Genomic DNA, 16,986 nt, shown 5'->3' on the forward strand with positions numbered 1-16,986 from the left:
ACTGAAGTTGAAGGGCTAGTTTGTTTTTTAAAAAACTTAGGCTCATTTGTGTTTCTGTAATATGGAATGAGAACAGAACACGTTGTCTCAGCAGAGGTAGGAAGACGTGTCAGATGAAGAAACAGAGATGTATACAAAAATGAGAGAGAAAGAGTGATACGAAAACCTCATTAATGTTGATATTGCATATACTAATAGTGTACTTTGTGCTGGTATTTATGTAACCAAAACCACACCGCCCATTCACAGCAGGGAGGTAACAACAGTGGTGGAATAGGAAGGAAATCGCTGTTTGTAGCATGCACCTGTGGGCTGCCACCAACCCTTTGCTGCTGCCCCATCTCTGACCCAGAGAGTGATATCACGGCCGATGACAGGAGGATGGCACTGCTGCTCCACCCTCCCCCTCATCTCATGAACCACTGCTGACCAAGAGGCTCAAAGCAGCCCAAGGTTTGCAGAAGTACAAAAGACTTGGCAGTGGTTGGGTTGGACACCCACTAGAGCAGTCCAGTGAGGAATTGGCATGCGAAGTAGGCATGGAATGTGAACTGACTATTGGGGAGGGGGATAATTGAAAACTGGGAAGGGAGGATAGCATAGAGTAAGTGCCCTGGAAAAGGGCCCTGAATATCCACACTGCAGTATTTTGTTGCAGACCCCTATACTGAAGAGAGCTCTAAGCTTCCATTTAGTGTTAGATCTGTAATATTTTCCTTTTCATGGTCTATTGCACTAACATGCTATTTGTTAATGAGCATGAGTGCCTTTAACTTGCTTCAAATGGGTTAATCAATTAAATCTTTAGATGTTTAATCTATTGATTTAAAGCTTGCATCCCTAGTTTTTAAAAAGTACATTTCAGATCTTTTCTATATTGTATCATGAGGCTTGGTGATTAGCTTGTCTGGTTAGTTGTCACCAGAAAGAAGATTCATGCCCATGGAAGGGAGAAGACCCTGCAGGAAAAGAACAGTGTTGGGCAACAATGATTTGATCCACTACAGCATCACTGCATCGGGCAACTGTCTGTTCTTAGCTTCCATTGTGATGGTCCACCTTGGACACCTGATCTTACCTGTCAGGGATGCTGTGGCAGTGGATTTCCTGCATTGGCAGACGGTTGGACGAGGTGACATTTGAGATCCCTCCCAACTGTATGTTTCTGTGTTACACAAGAAAGTTTAGCCTAGAGGGACAGGGACACATTCCTTCACACTCTTTGGGAAAGAATCTGCCCCCTTCCCATCCCCTCCTCAGAGCTTACTATGCCTCTGGGAGCCAGGAGCTCTTGCTTTCAGCTCTTGATTGCTGGGTCCTGAATTTCCTTGGGAGAAAATGGTCCGTGCCTCAGATCGACAGAGAACTGGAACTTAAATCTAAAATGAAAAATGTGCATGGCAGCCAATTCCTATGTTATGCTTAAAATGGATAGATCTTGTTTGTTGTTCCAAGGTTCCCCCAGGAAAAGGGAGGTGTTCTCTGCTCCGAAAACTGATACAGGCCTAGAGTATTGAGGGGGCTAAGTATGACTGCTCACAAGACTGAATAGTGAGCAATGATCTCTTTTGTTTTATTTCGAATACAGTCTTGTGGCACTCTCCTCAAACAAGAATTTGTAGCCACTGCAAAGCAAGAAAGATTCCTCCCACCCCCTCTTTATAATTTTGCTCCAAGGGAGAGCCTGGCAATAAAATGGTTGAGCAAATAATGAGAGCAGGGACGTACAACATTATTGAGAACTTTTTTTAGCAGCAGTTTCGTCTCTTGCCAAGCACAATATTCATTTCTTGGATTTTGTTTCCACCTCTGCTCTTAAGTCTCAGTTATTGAATTAGAATAAGACGAGGATGTCTAACCAGTGTGGTTGGGGGCAATGTACCCGTAGGTATGTAGTGGTCCTTTAAAGCTTTCTTTGGCCTTCCGAATGAAACATCTTTTAATAAAAAATTCTGTTCATGTAAATGCAGAGGACAGTGTAAGAGTCTCTGCCAAATTCTGGGAAAGCAGCAGTGAAGTGGCTAGAAGCCTTTACATAGGAGTTGGATGTTGTTAGACCTGAGTTTCAGGGCCAAGTTACATGTTGTGTGGAAGATCTGTGACTGTCTCCCAGATTTACAAATTCTCATATTTTAAATTGTACTATTGTGCTTTTGAAGAAAAAATATTTTATAAAAGCTTGCATTGCATCCCTCTGGTATTCAATAAAAGGTTTTGATTTATTTTTTTAATTAAATGCTGATTGGGAGGATGGCCAGTTTGACTTGGGAGGGGCTGCTTAACCCTTACTCTCATGATGGTTTCCCAAACAAATTCACTTTGCCCTAGGCTACAGGTACTCCTATTCTCCCCACTCTCACCTGGAAGACAACAACCTCAAGCGAGGGAGTTTTGACTGGGAGGGATTTGGTATGTGATTTTTTTTAATTAAAAAAACTAGCTGGGGGGCGGAGAGGGAAGGCTTAAACGCGCATACACATGCTGGCACTGCCCCTCCAATCAAACTGACAGGCTGTATTTAATTAAAACAGGAGGAGAAGGAACGAAAATGTCATGAGGTCCCATCATGGATCTCTTGAGTTACGTTTAGCTGGCAGAGCAGAGGCTCATTGGGTAACCCCTAGGTTACTTGTGACCTCACACCCTGTCAGAAATTGCTGACCACTGCCCTATGTGGTAAGCTATGCCATTACAGAACCTTCTATCTAGACTAACTGTATCCAGCCTGGCCATTGGTTCCTCCTGTGCAGGAAAGTGTATAAGAAGGTCTTCTGCAGGAACATAGAAAAACCCGCTTCACACTGAGTCAATTAATCCAGCTCAACAGTGCTTCTCCAAGATTTCAGAAAGAAGTCTCTCCCAGTCTTAGCTTGGTATGTTGGGTATTGGACCTGGGATCTTCTGCATGCAGAGCGCAACCTCCTGAGCCCAGATGATGCATCTTTCTTTACCATAAAACCAGGGTACATATTGGCAACTGGTTGCATTTCAATGTCCATGATTCTCCTTGATCTCTGCAAACTATCCACTGTTGTCTTGCAATTATTTGGAAAGCCAGTAAATGTGGGTGCCCTGGAATGGAGTAAGGAGCGATTAACAATTAAAATTTAAAACGTTTCCTCAATTATTCTTCCAGGTTTTGCAGGTTAACCAGGTAACATCCTGAAATCTTAAAGTCATAGCAAGCAATATCCTCCCATTAAAGTCAGTAAGATTTTAAAGTGCTTAGCTTTGATTAGATTAGCCCTTCCCCAACCCAGTGCTCTCTAGATGTTGTTGGACTACAGCAGGGGTCAGCAACCTAAGGCCCATGGGCTGGAAGCAGCCCGCGGAGGTTGTTTGACCGGCCCATGAGCCAGCCCCGAACCAAGCTGCCCGCTCACATGCTGCACTAAACCGGCGCAACGCAGCACAGGGACTCGCTTGCGTGGCATAGGAAATTGCGTCTGTGCAGATGCCGAAAATCACGTGCATGCGCCCTAATACGGGTACACAATGCAGTCCACGGAGGGATCTCTGTGGGACCGATCCGGCCCAGGCAAGATCAATCTTGCTGACCGCTGGACTACAGCTCCCATCACTCCTGATTGCTGGCTACACTGGCTTGTTGTAGTCCAACAACATGTAAAGGGAACCAAGTTGGAGAAGTTTGGACTAAATCATGATCAAATTGCTGGTTCTGCCATATTCCTTAGCACTGATGAGCAGGATACTGTGCTGCTGCTGTTGTTTAAAAAAAACCCAAAACCAAACTCACATTAACACAATAGCTGCAGTACACTAAACAAACTTTCACTGGTTTCAGAAGGATTTGCTTCCAAATAAACAGGTTCAGACTTGCATTACATCTGCCTTAGAACTAAAATAGTTTTATATCTCCCTAGCTGCTAAGATTCTGCTTGAATAACAATACAGTAGCTGTATCCCATATTGGTGAATGTTCAGGAGAAGGTAATTCAGAGCTAGATGCATTGCCTTGACACTCAAGGCTGATGTTCTGCCTTTTTAGAAGAGTTCTTGTCTCCTAGCTCTGAAAGAACTTGTTTCTCAGAAAACTCCCCTGCTGAAAACAATAGTGGGTTTCTTCGGTATTGCTAGTGTGGTTTCAGAATTTCCCCATTAAATGCCCATATCACAATGAGCAAATTACAGAAACGCTCAGTTATTGTTTCCTGGTTAATGTGCTTAAGTCATTTCCCCCCTTATTTTTTATCAGTCCTGGGAACTTTCCCTCTTGGACAGGATCCATGGATTTTGCAACTGTGATTGTCGTAAGAAGGCACACATTTATATGGTAGCAACTACTTAATCCTAACATTGCAACTTGCATGTTAGCCAGCGGTGCTAGAAAACTGCTTGCTTATCTAGCTATCACAGTTTTGTCCCACGAGCACACAAAGGAATGAAGTTACGTATAAGTATTCATGCCTGTGACATGTTTGGTTCTCAGTGTTTATTTACAAGAACATCAGTGTTGCCACAGTTAGTTGTAGTATCTGGCGCTTCCTGATGGTGTGCTTGGGGTTATCAAATCCATCCTCAGAAGTGCCTCGTGGGTATCAGGTCCCTGTAGTGGATTCAGACTGACTTTATGGTTCATCTGACAACATTTAGGCAGGCTGGTACTATAGCCTAGATCACACCATTGACCCACAGAGTTTAGTCTGCTGAACTTGTTTGAGAAACTAGAACCAACTTGTTTGGGCAGACCATGCCACATCACCTTTCCGTCCCAAGAGGTGGTCTCTGCCTCTTGGGACTTCATTGGCATTTTGCAGAATTTGAACTTCCACTGCCTATGACCAGCAGTGGAGGGTCAAACATTTGCTGTTAATATGGTACGCTCTGCTAAAGGAAAGCAGCTATGGCTCTGCTGTACATGTTGGATGATGATGATGATCTTGGGAGCCTGTATGTGTGTGTGCTTAATATTCACAAGGCATTTTGTCAAGGTTTGCGAGAGATCAGTTTATCTAAATAATGCATATTAGTGAATGTGAAGTTTTGGGGTGGTTATGGAATATTCAGGTCACCATGGAATGTCTTGAGATGGCTTGGGGTCTAGCACTCAGCATTAAATGATACTTACCTATTATTTTTCAAAAGCACATATTTGTATTCACCATGTACTCCTTAAAAAGGAAATTGCTTACATTGTAATGGGCCAAAAGATGATTTGATGCATGGGGGTGGGGGGAGGAACTGGAAGTAAAAAGAGAAATGGATTTTGTAGCCATTTTATTTCACCTCTTTTAATAGCATTTTGTTCGATAGCAATTAAAATTCATAGTGTGATGAGGATGTGAGAATAGAGTTAAAATTTTTATGAGGTTGTGACCCTTTAAAATCACAAAAGAGCTCTCTCCCTTTTCCCCCAGCCAAGTATTCATTTGAAGAGAATATATTATTATTCACTTGCTTCTAGGGGATATTTTCCTCCTAACTTCCTATTACGAATGCTTATTTGGTGTGCTGTTGGCCCGATCTAGTCTTTTTCCATTTTATTTTTTTCAATTTACTCCTGGAAATCTGAATTTCTCCATGCCTCTGGCAAATCATTGGTAATACTGTGAACATGACAAAACCTCTACTTCGATGAAAGGCCTGTGTATCGTTCCCCCTGCAATTGAAGTCAAATGCAATCCCTCCACTTTTATACAACATACGCTTTCTGTAGATAACTGCTTAAGAACGCCACCCCCCCCAAAAAAAACCTGACCCAAAAGGATTAAACTGTGTCATCAGTTGAAAACATATGCACATTTTATTTGTAAATGACCAGAATTTGATCCTTAGATCATATTCCTTTAAGTCTCAACAGTGGTTGCAGATTGCAACCTCACTTGAATATGAGAGAATAGGGGTTGGCACATCGCTCTGTCATGAATTACCACTGGCAAGGTGTGAACACTTACTCTCAGTTCTCTGAACATAAAATGGGGAAAGTTCTGAGCTACCTCAAAGGGTTGTGGTGAGGTAGGCAAAGGATTGTGACATTCTTGTGGCTTAAAAGTGCTGTCAAAAGTATTGTTAGATAAAAGTTCTTTCTAAATAGAAAGGGCATGATCCAGCCTGCATTGTGCACCTTTAGAATCATAGAATCATAGAGTTGGAAGAGACCACAAGGGCCATCGAGTCCAACCCCCTGCCAAGCAGGAAACACCATCAGAGCACTCCTGGCATATGGTTGTCAAGCCTCTGCTTAAAGACCTCCAAAGAAGGAGACTCCACCACACTCCTTGGCAGCAAATTCCACTGTCGAACAGCTCTTACTGTCAGGAAGTTCTTCCTAATGTTTAGGTGGAATCTTCTTTCTTGTAGTTTGGATCCATTGCTCCGTGTCCGCTTCTCTGGAGCAGCAGAAAACAACCTTTCTCCCTCCTCTTTAAACCCTGTAGATTCCATTGGGATAGAGTTAAGCATCACCTGTTGAAATTAATGACACTTGTAGCTGCCCTGCTCCATTTATTAACAACTTTTATCAATGTATACCGAGGGTACCGCAATCCTGAGGTATTGCAGGCTGAGGTTAATTGTAGTCAGGCTTGTTTTTACCTAAACAGATCTTATAACAGTGATTTTCAGGTGGCTGCACGAATTTTAATGGGTCATTTGCAGCCTAGTCTGATGGGCAGCAGCTCTTCTGGGTCTCAGGCGGAAATCTTTCCCATTACCTGCTCCCCTGTTCTTTTTTAAAACTGGTGATGCCAGAGTCTGGGTCTTTCTATGTGCAAAGCATGAGCTTTACTCCTGAGCTGTGATCCCACACTTCCATTCTCTGTGCTGCATCAGCAGCCTTGAGGTGGTAAATTTCCATTATCCATTTTTGCGCTGTGCGAAAAGCTGCTTCTTTTTGTCGCTCCTGCATCTACTGCCAATCAGCTTAATTAGGTGACCCTGAATTCTAGTACGATGCAAGGGGGAGAAATGATGTCTTTCTATTCTGCCTCCCATGCCGTCCATAATTCTGTATTTCATATTCCACACATTCACACACACACACTGTCCTAAGTAGCTATTTATTTTCTAAGCTGACAAGTCCGAAAACCTTCAGCCTTTCATTCTAAAGAAAGTGCTTCAACCCCTTGATCATTTGGGGAATTTGGCGTACTCACGTAATGTATCCAGTTTCCTCAATTCATATGCTTTAAGAACTTCAGGCTGACTAGCTGACTTCCCGCCACTTGGTACCAAGGCAGCGTCTGAAAAAATGCCACACACTAATGCATGCTCCAAGTATTTGCATTTTGGTTGATAGCCTGGTAGGCAGAGTGGTCATGCTTCCTACTTTACAGAGGATAGTCCACTGTTTGAAGGAGTTATCTGTTTGTCAGTAAGTCCAGTCCAAGTCCATTTGAAACTTGAAAGAAACTAGAACCCTCAGAAGGGAGAGCAGTAGGGGCACTGAAGTTGCCCATCAGCTCTCAGCCACCAGGTTACAGTCTTCCCCATTATTGTGAGATGTGCTTCTGCTTAAATTTGCATCTATACATATACAGTGGTACCTCGGGTTACATACGCTTCAGGTTACAGACTCTGCTAACCCAGAAATATTACCTCAGGTTAAGAACTTTGCTTCAAGATGAGAACAGAAATCGTGCTCCATCGGCGCAGCGGGAGGCCCCATTAGCTAAAGTGGTGCTTCAGGTTAAGAACAGTTTCAGGTTAAGAACAATGGTACCTCAGGTTAAGTACTTAATTCGTTCCGGAGGTCCGTTCTTAACCTGAAACTGTTCTTAACCTGAAGCACCACTTTAGCTAATGGGGCCTCCTACTGCCGCCGCACCACCAGAGCACAATTTCTGTTCTTATCCTGAAGCAAAGTTCTTAACCCGAGGTACTATTTCTGGGTTAGCGGAGTCTGTAACCTGAAGCGTATGTAACCTGAAGCGTATATAACCGAAGGTACCACTGTAAATCGGAATATGGAAATTCTTTGAACATCTATTATCTTGTTTTTTGGTGGCACGTTTCCTTTTGTTGGTGTTGTTGTTGATGATGATGATGATGATGTGCAAGTGCTCTTACACAGTCTCCTGCAGAAACACATCCAGGATCAAATATATGCACCTTTGCAGGAATCAACTGTGAAACAGTCTCAATTCCCACTTATGTTTAATAATGAAGGAAAGAAATAATGCCATTTTAGCATTTGGGCTTAGTTCCTGTTTCTCTAGCTCTCTGATCAGATAAAACATAGTTAAGTTACTAAGCATTGCAAACATCCTTTCTTTGAGATTATTCTTGTCCAGAGTCAGACTTCGAATGTTTAGCTGTTTGTCCATTAATATCAAACACTCTGAAGAGAAATCAAATAGCAAGTTTGATTTCATAAAAAGTCAAGATACTTGGATGCTGTTGCTTTATAATAAACACACTGGAATAAAAGCAAAGGAATGTTAGAGAACAAAAGCAGATTAGCTTCTGGTGCTATCTGCAGGGACTGTAGATTTAGCTGCGACTGTAGATTTAGCAAACAGCTTTTTGGGAAGAAAATTATATTTTGGCAATATGTAAGATAGAGTCAGTATATATGGATAGTTTTGTAGGGAAAATAACGTTGCATATTAGTTTAGATGGAGCAGTGTTGGTTGTTATTTTAAATATGGAATGGTTTAAGGAAACACATGAAAATTGTATAAAAACTATATTTGTATTTAAAAAAAAACTGAACCAGAAGTTCAGTGTGAATGTTTTTATTAAAAAAATCTATTGAGCGTATTACGAGACTTTTGATTCATAAGATCATATTAACTTGGTGAATTTAACTAATTAAGAGTTCACTATTAAGACAGATTATTGTAGATTTCCCCCCCCTTTCCTTTATAAGCCCCAAACAGCTTACATTAAGAAGAAAATGCTCCAGACAAAATGCTCCAGTTAAACAACAATACATTAAAAAACTAATACGTAATTATAATAACAATGATGCTAAAAATTATATTAAACCATGTTAAAAACCAATTCAGTTTAGCATGGGAGAGAGGCAGTAAAAACCAAAACGGGGCAAAAGAAATGGCCTGGTTCAAGATTATGTTAAACCATATGTCAGCATTAGGCAAATAAGTGTGCAGAAGACAAGAGCAAGCAATAGCAAAAAAGACAGAGCTATATCTTATAATTACTAACAGAATGTAGTGTACTTAACATATTTTCCCTTCATTATGTGGCATGTGGGAACAGAACTTTCCTCCCATTGTGAATAGCAAGCCTGTGGGGTGATACTCAGCTTTGAACTGGAACATTACTGACAAAAGGTTAACCTCCTCCAAAATAAATATATCCTATGACCCTGATCTCTCTCCCCTCATCCGCACCCTGGCTATTTAGTTGTTATTTTAAAAGCTGTGGCACCAAATGGATAGTCAGAAAAGGCTAAAGTCTTAGACGTGTCCTATATTGTTCTGAGTTTCCCAGCCAGTGTGAGGTAGACTAAAGTTGAGGACCTTAGTTGAAGGAGCATTTTCTTCCAGATTTAAAAACTGTTTGCCAAGGGCAATAGTTGAAAACCTTGACATTGGACAATTTCCCCAGGAACTATGACTTTGGATCACACCCATGGGGAGCTGCTTCCCTCATTATTTTTTCCAACACGGAAGTTCTGTGATGGGGAGAGTATGTATTTTACAATATCCAAAGGACAGAGTATATGTGTGTGTTTGTGTTCTTTTGTCCCGGGTACACTGGCTACCTGGTTTCTATAGCCATGATGGAAGCTACTCTCATACAACTTTATTATACTGCAGAATTACAATTCCTGCCCCCGACAGTTAAAACCAATGGTAGCCACCACTAGCTGTTGCTAAACTAAAGCTCCCTGTAGAGTTGATGAGAATTGTGGTCCAGCAACACCTGAAAGGCACTACTTTGGCTACCCCAATTTAATATTTGCATCATAAAATTGAACTTCTGGAGTTGCCTAATATGTTCTGCAGGTTTTTTTTTTAAGAACCAAAGTACAACTAGATGTTGCCAAGAGAGAAGGAGCAGGAACCACACTGATTGTCTTGGTACTTTCTCCCTCATAACATTCAACTAAGGGATGAGGACTCTGGGATGAGGAGGACTCTACCTCCCATCAGATCCAGCCAGGCTGGCCAATTATGATGGCAGTTGCAACATATGGAGAGCCAGGACTCTAATCTTCCTTCACCACTGAGCTAGGCTGGTTGGAGTTGATGGGAGTTGGGGTTCAGTAACATCCAGAGGGCCAAAGGTTCCCCATCCCTGGTCTAGCTTAATGAAACATCTGACAGGATGTCACCTCACAGTGCGTTACCCTACCTCACATCATTGACTTAGGCAGTGGAAGCTGGGCAAGATGTAGTGAAATTGCAGCATGCATTGTGTTAAGTTAGTTATGTTGAAGAGTGAGCAAAGAGACACAGAGGAGTAATGACTCCATCTAGCAATATCTTGCCCCACTATGAGAGAAGACCAGATAATGCAAGGGACCTGCACTCTTGCTGGTTATGCTAACCTCTGTGAAAGAACCTCAACCATTGCATCTTGCTATAATTCTTTCTTTCTCTCCCTCCTCCTTCCCTGATTGCTTTTTCAGTATGGGGTACTGCATCCTCTTGGTCCACGGCTTAAACAAGCTTTGTATGTGGCTAAATAAATGGGGAGCCACTGCAGCGACCCTCTCGGCTTTGCTGCTCTTGCTGTTCTCATGGAAAACAGTGAAGCAGAATGAAATCTGGCTGTCAAGAGAGTCCCTTTTCAGGTAAGATTGATCTAAGGTGAGGGGCGGGCAGCAAGGCTGGGGAAACACTTTGGCTTTGTTGGGGTTCTCCAAGGCCCACCAGTAATATTTTTCATACCTTACCTGGAGAATGCATATTACTTGGAATATGAACAGTACAATATGTGTTTTAGCCACTCTATAAGCAGGTGATAGTGTGGGACAGAGAGAGAATGGATCGCTAGGCAATGCCTCTCCTCCACTGGGGATTAAACCTTTAAAATGGTGCTCTAAAAATAGCTTATCCTTAATCAGTAAATCTGCTCCGTGAGCCAAATGTGCTGACTAGGAATGATTTCCCTCTGCACCCCTGAAAAGACACTTTTGCTTCTTTTTATTTATGCACGTTACCTCTGCAGAACGAGCAGCGTGATGCATGTAGTCCCGCTTGTTTTTTGTGCTTTGCAAACAGAATTATGTAATAGGTTCCAAACACATACACTTGGGAAAGATCAATGGACAACAATTTAACAGGAGGTTGCACAGCAAACGGTTTATCATGGTGGAACACTTTATTACTGGTGGTGATGATTTACAGAACGGAGGGGTGATAATGTCACGCTCAGTATGGATGCTTCCACATGGGTATTTATTGGGGGATTGGTGCTGTTGATGTATGCAAGGTTTTATATAGTGTGCACATGACATCATCAGCATCAAAATACCAGTTTATATTTCCCCCCTATTTAATTCCTCTTTTTTTGGCAGAAAATATGCAAAAACCTGTCACCAACAACCCATTTGAGATGAGCTGGAAGCACCTTATATTTTTCCAATGGTACCCAGTTTTAATTGGTTTAAATTGTATGACACATCTCTCAGCAATGGGAATTGTAGTTTTGTGAGAGTTTTGAGAATTCTGTGTTTGGCACCCTCTTTTATGATCACATGTGCCCTAAAATGTTTTTTAAAATCACCTGTGTTGGCTTTATTAACATCATTGTAGTTTATGCCAACGCACTATATTGCAGGTTGGTCTGTGAGAAACTCCATAGCAATCAGTGCGGAAGGAAACCACACTGGGACATTGTTCTCAGATCTGTGGTGTGTGTTTTTTCCTCCCTCACCCCCAGCCAGTTCAATTGCTATGTATTTTCTGGAGCAACAATATTAGAGTTTAGGAATTCATGTTGGGCAAATGTGCATGGAAAATATTAGTCGCAAGATTGAAGGAAGTAGAAATGGGAAAAACACTTTGTGTTGCCTTGTAATTTGTTCCCCACCTTTCCCTACTTGGCTGGGGGTATGAATATTTATTATTTCCTCTTTTAATTAGAGAATAATTTCCAAAGTGGGTCAGGAACCAGGTTTCAGGCTATGAAGTGTGTGCATACAGTGTGATTTTGGCAGTGATGGCTTGGTGGTATATTTCTAGTTGAGGCATTCATAGGAGAATGGGGGAGACTGAAGAAGTGGGCATGCACATGAAAGTTCATACCAAGAACCAACTTAGTTGGTCTCTAAGGTGCTACTGGACATTTATTATTTTTTTACATATATATTTCAACAAAACTACAGTTTGGTTTGAGAGGTACACTATGTTTCTTCCAAGTACGTGGTTTCCAGTATGCCTCATTTTTAGTACCCTTTACGGCAAGCTATCAAGAGGCGCAATCCCAATAATAAAAAGCAAAACTGTGTTTGTTACTGTTCCTATGTGGTTTCTCGTTCATAGGTCAGGCATCCAGACTCTGCCCCATAATGCCAAGGTGCACTACAACTATGCCAATTTTTTGAAAGACCAAGGTCGTGACAGTGAAGCCATCTACCACTACAAAACAGCCCTCAAGTAAGTTCTTAGGAAGGTTCTATTTGCTTTCATTCTTGCCTTTTTTTGATCAATGACCAAACATGACAGATGTTTTCAAATGAAGTATTTCCCCCTCTGCAGACAAAGCCGTTGGGACTCGGAGCACTTCATGGAGGGGAAGCGCTTTGATACGGAACCGCTTCCTCCAAAAGGACTTCAAAGAGGCTCCCTGTAACTGCTGGTTAGCTGGCTGGAAGTTACAGTGAACCTCTTTGAAGGGCATGCTCCCAGTATCATTAGGCCACCAAGGGGTAGACAGGTGGGAAGTCCCACCCACCTGTGGGGATTGAGGGAATTATAGATCTGGCCCACAGGCCAGTTCCAACACCCTACCTCTAATGTATTTTGCGGCTGTTATTCTTTACTCTCACATGCTGTGTCTTCTCACAAGCTGGTTGGTCCAGGAGGTCCATAAGCATCTTTATTACCATAAAACATGTTTATTACCAGTGATTCTGGAACTTTGGGTATATGCCTTGTTTTTATTCTGTACAGGCCTGGGGCATATGCTGTTTTGTTCAGGGACCTTTTCTAGATGGTGTTCTTTGCCTCAGGTACATCAGCGAATGTCTTAACAGAGAGTTAGGCTCTTGCACTTGAAGCCACTACAATCTATGGAAATGTGTGTATGTGTGTGTGTGTGTGTTTCAAATGGGACTCATAGCATGAGGCTCTAGTACCTTACCTCCAAATGCTCTGTTTCTACTGCAAGCCTGGGAGACTGAGCTAAATCTGTGAGTGTCAGGCACACAGAATCACCCTACTTGATATATGTAAGCCGCTGTGCAGTTCCCCTTACTGATTACTAGTCGTCCATGCAGACAGAATCCAAGCAGACATGATCAGTGCAAATAGCAAAGAAGTCCCACCCTGAACTAACTTATTTTGCCCTAAACCTTCATGTTAGTTCAATGGGACTGACTTCCTCATAAATGTGTTTGGGAAATGCTCATAGCTTGTGCCCAGCTCCTTGTTATGCCTCCTGCGGAGTGTCTTTCTTTATATTCAGAACCTAAGTATGCAGGCAGTGTATCTTGCCTCGGACAGGATGCTCTGGGGAATCAGCAGTGAATGCTCACTCCTCTAAAAGCTTTATCTGCATAAATTCATACGACAGGCACAAGAGTTTTTCATTTACATAGACAACAGGTTGGTATGAATTAATGTTTCTCATAGCAAATTAGTCTGTTGGCAAATTAATTCCCAGAAAGAGATAACTGCAACTCTGTAGGTTTTCTGGAATTCATAACATCACATAAACCCCCTCAGAGAGTGCTTATGTTTAAATATAGTGTCTTGATAAAATATCTTCCTGGACATTTCAAGTTTACAAGAGTACTCACAGAGGATTCTTAAGTTTAAATGCAGTCTCTTTAATTACACAAATGTAGCTGCTCTGGTTCGCCAGAAGTGGCTTAGTCATGCTGGCCACATGACCCGGAAGCTGTACGCCAGCTCCCTCAGCCAATAAAGCAAGATGAGTGCCGCAACCCCAGAGTCGTCCGCGACTGGACCAAATGGTCAGGGGCCCTTTTACCTTTACTTAGTTTCCAAGTAGAGCTATTGGGACACAGGTGGCGCTGTGGGTTAAACCACAGAGCCTAGGACTTGCCGATCAGAAGGTTGGTGGTTCGAATCCCCACGATGGGGTGAGTTCCCGTCGCTCAGTCTCTGCTCCTGCCAACCTAGCAGTTCGAAAGCACGTTAAAGTGCAAGTAGATAAATCGGTACCGCTCCAGCGGGAAGGTAAACGGCGTTTCCGTGCGCTGCTCTGGTTCGCCAGAAGCGGCTTAGTCATGCTGGCCACATGACCTGGAAGCTGTACTCCAGCTCCCTTGGCCAATAAAGCGAGATGAGCGCTGCAACCCCAGAGTCGGCCATGACTGGACCTAATGGTCAAAGGTTCCTTTACCTTTTAGAGCTATTAGCAGATATTGCTAATTGCGTGTCATATCACACCAATGGATTTTTGGGGGTCTTTTTCATAATATACTCTGTTGACCAACCAAAGATAGTTGAAATGTTTAGTTTAGTTTAGTTTAGTTTTAATTTAAACCCACTGAAACAAAGTATTGGTAGCCGTGATTAGAAGTAGAAAAGCATCTCCGTATTTCTCCTCTCCAAGCTGCTTTTAGAACCCTTGGGAGTTTTGTGAAGGTGGGGGTACTCATTAAGGATGTTGATTGTGAGCATACAAATAGCAGAAGGGGAATGGGTTAAGCAACCCCTCCTGCCTCTTGTTTTCTGCTCAGACTGGCAGCCTCCCACAGCTGCTTTTCATTCAAAAAATAAATAAATAAACGCTAAGGAACTGTTCACGCATCTCCTGTGTAACTCTAGTTTGGCTCTGGGCCAAATGCCTTTAAGGTCACATGGAAAGCTTTTCCATACAGCAGGATGCTGCTAAGAAATTTGCACAGCCAACTATTTGCATTTCATTACCAGACATTTAAAAAATGTTGAATGTGGAGCCCAAATGAGTCTATCTGCTTTTCCTCCTGGATTTTTGTCCTTGCTTGTGGCCAAAGTACAAAGAATTAGGAAGGCTAGCTACCCTAATGAGCTGTGCATAAGAACAAGCCAAAGCAGGCATTTCAGAATAATTTTTTCTGGCTTGACTGATCAGTTCCCCTTCATTCTAGTGGCTGAGCAGAAAATGTTGAAGCTTTGAAAAATCACTGAGGACAAAACAAGCTGTGTGCTTCTGAAAATGCTTTAGAAGAATGTGAGCTGGCCAGTTTCACACCTCCCAGACTAATGCATGACTAATGCTACTATCCTTCATATTTTGCAGTTATCTGAAATTTGCAATACATCTCTCTGCTTAAAAACCATACTAACATGCATTACAAAATGCACATTTTAGGATAAAATACTTTTAGAATTGTGTGCACTGAGAAAAAAAATTATGTATTTTCATTCATTTTTTAAAGGAAACTCACAAATTAATGCAGAAAGAGGGCAGAGCTGATTTAGGAATGAGCATATACAGAATTGGCCAGGGCTGGTAATAGACTCATCCATCTATCCATAGCGCTGAGTTATTGTGATTACACCCTTCTGTTGCAAAGCACCTTGCAAATCTGAAGTGCCGTGTAAACTGGCAGGTAATATTTATTAAACACAAGTATGTATTAATTATAGTTCTGTAATTAAGCCTGTCAGCCTCACCTTCTGGAGAATGAACCGGGATGTTGACAGCTGACAGAAGCAGATACACAAGTGCCTTCGCCTCCTCTTCTCTCCCCCATAACATCTAGCAATTTGAAATGTGGCATCACCACACCCTCATTTATTCTACAAGGAGCAGCCAATCTCGCTTGGGACTTAATTGATGTGCTTGTGTGTGTGTGTGTGTGTGTGTGAGAGAGAGAGAGAGAGAGGATATTGAAGCAGTGATACCCCTTTCTAGTGAAGTCCCTCTTCAGTTCTGTTCAGCGGCTTCCCCATACCCTTCCATATCCTGCAATGATTCCCATGTCTTTTCCTTTAAAGCTTTCCATAGCTTTTCCTCAGCTCTCTTAAACAGCTACTCCCATCCCTCCTTGCTGATGCCCCCTTATATGAAAGATTCTTCCATAATGTGTTTGTTTCCTTCTTTTGAAGCTCTCCTCAAAAACCATTGTTTCTGCCTGTACTGCGGCTTATCCTCATGTGAGGAAGAAGCTGCTGGACCAGCCATTTGCTCACAAGTAGCGTAGCTAGTGATTTTCCCAGAGGGGCTGCGGGTGGGTAAGGGGCAGCAGAGAACTAGCGGAAACCTTCCAAACTCTTCCTCACGGCTTACCAGCCTCAGAGGGAATCAGGGGAGGGAAGCAATACCACATTTAAAGCGATACCACTTCAAACAGCCATGGCTCCCCCAAACGAATTCTGGGAACAGTGGTTTGTTAAGGGTGCTGAGAGTTGTTAGGAGACCCCTATTCCTCCCCACAAGCTACAGTTCTCAAAGGTTGCCTGTGAAGAGGGATTGATCGTTAGGGATTGATGGTTAAGCTACTCTGGGAACTGTCCTTCTTTGAAGGCAATAGAGGTCTTCTAACAACTTTCAGAACCCTTAACAAGCTACATTTCCCACACTTCTTTGGGGTGAAGCCATGACAGTCTAAAGTGGTTCCACGGGGCTCCTTTGGAGGCAGTGACCTCCCTGTTTAGCTTGTAAGGGACTCATAGAAGAGTGACTAGTGGGGTGCCACAGGGTTCTGTCTTGGGCCCGGTCTTATTCAACATCTTTATCAACGACTTGGATGATGGACTCAAGGGCATCCTGATCAAATTTGCCGATGACACCAAACTGGGAGGGGTGGCTAACACCCCAGAGGACAGGATCACACTTCAAAACGACCTTGACAGATTAGAGAAATGGGCAAAAACAAACAAGATGAATTTTAACAGGGAGAAATGTAAAGTATTGCACTTGGGCAAAAAAAAA

The 16,986-nt window shown here is 42.5% G+C and overlaps 1 protein-coding gene across 1 annotated transcript in view; it reads left to right on the forward strand.

The window, feature by feature from the left end:
* The window catches only part of TMTC1 (transmembrane O-mannosyltransferase targeting cadherins 1), a 156,794-nt gene that overhangs the window by 84,740 nt on the left and 55,068 nt on the right, over positions 1–16,986 (forward strand). Inside the window, exons 10-11 of the mRNA XM_083401442.1 lie at positions 10,562–10,726; positions 12,420–12,533. Of these exons, the coding sequence (XP_083257568.1) occupies positions 10,562–10,726; positions 12,420–12,533 (279 nt within the window). The remainder of the gene's footprint in view (positions 1–10,561; positions 10,727–12,419; positions 12,534–16,986) is intronic.

The sequence above is a fragment of the Podarcis tiliguerta genome (assembly GCF_965153285.1).
Source record: "Podarcis tiliguerta genome assembly, chromosome: 10".
Taxonomy (NCBI): Eukaryota; Metazoa; Chordata; class Lepidosauria; order Squamata; family Lacertidae; genus Podarcis; species Podarcis tiliguerta.